Consider the following 4,707-nt stretch of genomic DNA (forward strand, 5'->3'; position numbering starts at 1 on the left):
GGTCATTTCGAGAATTTTTTATTTCTGCACAAAAATAACACCATGGCAATTCTACTGAAAACAGCGTCAGTCCGGGTTAGTTCCATTCAAATCATGCAAGTTAGAGTCCAAAATAAGGTCAAAAGTGTTTGGAAAAGTAGATACGATGGAGACATATCAATGATTCTATGGTGGGGATCCTTCTCCCTTAGGAGGCCTTGATATCCACTAGAGGGATCTTCTCCAACAGGAGGTCTTGATTCTCCAAGGAGAAGGGTAGATGAGCAAAGCTCCCTCTAATGATCTCATATACTTTCCTAACATTAGAAATGGGGAGGAAGAGGTCTATTTATAGTGCCAGAGCGAAGGGGTCAGAGAGGGGAGGTTACATGGCTCTTGGCCCGTAGCTGCACAGAGGCGCCGGATGTCCGGGCGGGATGCCGGATGTCGGGCCCGACTTGGGGCATCGGATGTCCGGCCAAGGGTCGGATGTCTGGCCTGGAGGCAGGCCGATTCTTCCCTTCTCTAGATTGTAGGGGCCGGATATCTGGGCTAGCACCGGATGTCCAGATGTTCACCGGGTGCCGGATGTCCAGGGGTCGTCTGGATGTCCGGCCCCTGTAGAGTCGCTTGGCGTACGTTTCTCTCTGGTCTTCCTCTGCTTGCTGGCGCCGAATGTCTGGGTTCCTGCCGGATGTCCGTCCGCTGTAGCTCCGCGGTGACCCCACTTGACGCACTTGACGCTCCGCTTCCGCGTGGACTTGTCCTATGGTTCGAGCTCCTCCATGGTTGTCTCCTCGGTTCCTGAGCACATGTAGTGTCTTTGCATTAGGTATCAACCATGTCTCACGTGAATGGAAAGGGGAAGCATTTAGGAGCGGGTTCACCTTGTGTCCAATGACATATGCTCGAGCTATAGTCGTATGTCCACTTGGGGCTTGGGGAGTAGTTGTAGCATATAGGATGCTCCGCATTAGAACATTTATTTCAATTCCTGAACATTTTTTTGTAGACATGATTTTTTTTGAATTTGTGAACAAATTGTAAAAACGAGAATTGTTTCTGAAATTCTGAACAATTTTTGGAAAAGAAGAACATTTTTTAAAACCTGAAACATGTTTAAAAAATGCGAACATTAATTGAATTTATTAACAAAAAATCATAAAGGAACATTTTTTGTTGAAATTTTGAACATAGAAAATCATGAACATTTTTCGATAAGTGCAAACATTTTTTTAGTTAGTGAACAAAATATGAAAACAGAAACATTTTTTGAATTTTACAAAATTTTAAAAAAGCATACAAATAGAAAAGAAACAGAAGATGAAAAAACCAGAAAACCTAGTAGAAGAAAACATAAAAACCGGTTCTAGAACCTTCTAGAAGATTCCCAAAACCGACCAGGAAACTCTGAAAGGTTCAGAAACCGGTCCGGTATACTATGTTTGAGTTGTACAAATTGGTCGGCCCATAACACGTTCGCTTGCTTGACCCCTGTGCGGCAAATAGGTAGACGCGAGCAGACTGTCTTCCACTTCCACAGCGCCACACTTATGGGCTTGCCTATTACCACATAGTTTTTTTGGTTTGTCGTTCAACTATTAAATAGTTCCATATCGCTTTCTTACACCTCACCCCATCAATTTATATACATTTATGATTTCAAATTACTCCGGTGTGCCTTAGGGAGGAAAAGAAATTGGAAGAAGGAATAAATGCCTCTAGAAGAAAAAGAAATTAAAAGAAGGATAAACTCCATTGTGCCAATGAAAATAAGGAATAAATACCTTGGGAGGGAAAGGTATTAAAAAAAATAAAGTTCACACTTCACCGGTTAAAAGGGGAAATTAAAAGAAGGATAAACTCTTCTGTGCCAATTAAAAGTAGGAATAAATGTCTCAGGAAGGAAATGAACTAAAAAAACAAATGATAAACTCCGTTTTTTTTGCGGCAAAAATGATAAACTCCAGTGTGCCCATTAAAAAGAAGGAATGCATGGCTAACTTAAGAATAATATTTGTTAGCACCTGATCAGTTGCTACACTCCCAATCCTATTAGTACGTGTTTTCCTGAAATATAATTTTTCGTGTTATTCAAAACGTGTTGGTGCCTTTTGAAAAATATTAAGTATTTTTGATATCGTATGTGCATTTTAGACTATATGTGTAGTTTTAAGAGAAGTATTCACATATTAAAATAATGTTCATATAGTTTTAAATAATTCACCCTTTTCTTAAAAACATTTCATGCAATTCTGTTCACATGCTAAAAAATGTTTGTAATTTTAAAAATATTCATGCTCTTTAAAACAAATAGTCCATGTGATTTAGAAAGTGTTTATGTGTTTTAAAACAATGTTGATGCATTTTGACAAACAAATATACAACTTAAAAGTGAGTGCGGGTATGAGTGATGGTGATGGACTAGGTGTAGGCCCTAGCTTGGGAAGGGCGGTAGTCATCCCAGCTCAACGAGATTGCTTTTAAAACTATTGGACATTCACTTGCGAGCATGGTTCAATTGTGGGTGTAGGTGTGATGGCTGAGATCATCACCTTTGAGTTAGACCATATTTGAACGCATTGTGTTTTTTCCCATTGCAATGCACGGATATGTTTGCTAGTCTATATAATCTAAAATTGCACATTGCCTGGTTATTGTAGTCCGTGGATTTATATCACTATATATGGATATAACATTGTGTGCATATGTGCGTCATACAGCACTGATCGATCCTTACATATGATCGCCAACCAACCCACCCACTCACGCACGCATGCATGCGCCAATTAAAAGTGCATACGTGTAGGCATATATATGACCGATCGAATGGACAGGCATGTCCCATAGAATTAACTAGCCGACAGCATATATCCCTACCAAATGTAGAGTATAATTAATTACGTAGCAACTGGGCGGGCTTCATCATGAGCTGCTCATGCAGGTTGTCTCGGACGTCGTCGCCTGGCGGTAGCACCGGCAGCATCCCTTTCTCCTGGAGGCTCTTCACCGTCTCGTATATGCTCTGCAGCACCGGCACGAACTCCATCCCCAGGTCCTTGAGCCTCTGGTTCGTGAATTTGTACCCTTTCACCGGTGGGTTCACCTCGTCCTTGCACCTACACACCAAACGCGCATGTGTTAATGATCAAATCAACCGAAAATACCTCGGTAGAACCAGCTAGCGGTGATATATTTTTCCAGTCTGCATGCGACGGACATACTTGGTGGGTACGGGGTACTCGGGGAAGAGCTTGCCGAGGACGCGGCAGAGCTCGCCGCGGTGGAGCGTGGTGCCCTCGGCGCAGATGTAGCGGCCGTGCGCGCCGGGCGCCTCGTAGACGCGGACGTGCGCCTCGGCGACATCCTTGACGTGCACGTACGCCTGCGCCGCGTTCACGTACGTCTTGGCCGACCCCGTCAGGTACTTCATCACGTGCTCCGTGCTCGCGTTCACCGTCGGCTGCAGCAGCGGGCCCAGCACCAGCACCGGGTTCACCACGATCAGCTCGATGCCGCGCTGCCGGGCCGGCTCCACGCCGCTTCCCCGGTCACCGACGACCCTGTACGTACCATTGATGCCACACGATGAATTGCTAACCTGCTTGGAAACTAAACTTCTGACCGATGGCTACCAGGAGAAGATGATCGAGCCGGCGATCCGGGGGACCAAGTATGTGATCACTGCAGCCGCGGACATGGGCATCAAGCGTGTAGTGTTCACGTCCACCATCGGCACGGTGTACATGAACCCCAACAGGGACCCCAGCAAGCCCGTCGACGACACCTGCTGGAGCGACCTTGAATACTGCAAAAAGACAGCGGTACGTGGTAATTGTTTGTTTTGTTCACATACAGTGACACAATAATCCATTGCTACTTATCTTTGAAACTCGGAAACCCGGTAATATATGTTTACTGTGAATACTCCCTCCGTTCCAAATTACTTGTCGTGGTTTTAGTTTAAATTTAAACTAAAACCACGACAAGTAATTTGGAACGGAGGGAGTATTCACAGTAAACATATATTACCGGGTTTCCGAGTTTCAAAGATAAGTAGCAATGGATTATTGTGTCACTGTATGTGAACAAAACAAACAATTACCACGTACCGCTGTCTTTTTGCAGTATTCAAGGTCGCTCCAGCAGGTGTCGTCGACGGGCTTGCTGGGGTCCCTGTTGGGGTTCATGTACACCGTGCCGATGGTGGACGTGAACACTACACGCTTGATGCCCATGTCCGCGGCTGCAGTGATCACATACTTGGTCCCCCGGATCGCCGGCTCGATCATCTTCTCCTGGTAGCCATCGGTCAGAAGTTTAGTTTCCAAGCAGGTTAGCAATTCATCGTGTGGCATCAATGGTACGTACAGGGTCGTCGGTGACCGGGGAAGCGGCGTGGAAGATGCCCTCACAGCCCGTGAACGCCTCGACGAGGGTTTCGGGCTCCATAAGGTCGGCGCGGAGGAGGACGAGGCGGTCGGCGGCGCCGTCGAAGGCTCTCAGGTGGTCATTCTTCGGATCAACTGCCAGAAGTCAGGCGAACGATCGTGTTAGCAGATAATAAGACGAGTGTCTTGCAAGATGAACTCGAGTGTGCTACTATATCACACGTACCAGGGTTGCGAACGGTGCCCCGCACGTTGTAGCCCTTCTGTAGGAGGCGCTTGACGAGCCACGAGGCGATGAAGCCGCCGGCGCCGGTGACGCCCCACGTCCGGCCGCGGG

The 4,707-nt window shown here is 46.3% G+C and overlaps 1 protein-coding gene across 1 annotated transcript; it reads right to left on the reverse strand.

Moving 5' to 3' along the window:
* Positions 1-2,630: 2,630 nt before the first annotated feature.
* LOC125529241 (cinnamoyl-CoA reductase 1-like) lies at positions 2,631-4,699 on the reverse strand (the record flags this gene model as incomplete). Its single annotated transcript, XM_048693650.1, has 6 exons — positions 2,631-3,098; positions 3,204-3,542; positions 3,615-3,787; positions 4,059-4,277; positions 4,351-4,505; positions 4,597-4,699. Coding segments are annotated over 6 exons (1,212 nt in total), but the record flags the coding sequence as incomplete, so codon positions are not given.
* Between the last annotated feature and the right edge of the window lie 8 nt (positions 4,700-4,707).

The sequence above is a fragment of the Triticum urartu genome, unplaced genomic scaffold (assembly GCF_003073215.2).
Source record: "Triticum urartu cultivar G1812 unplaced genomic scaffold, Tu2.1 TuUngrouped_contig_5452, whole genome shotgun sequence".
In the NCBI taxonomy this organism is placed as follows: domain Eukaryota; kingdom Viridiplantae; phylum Streptophyta; class Magnoliopsida; order Poales; family Poaceae; genus Triticum; species Triticum urartu.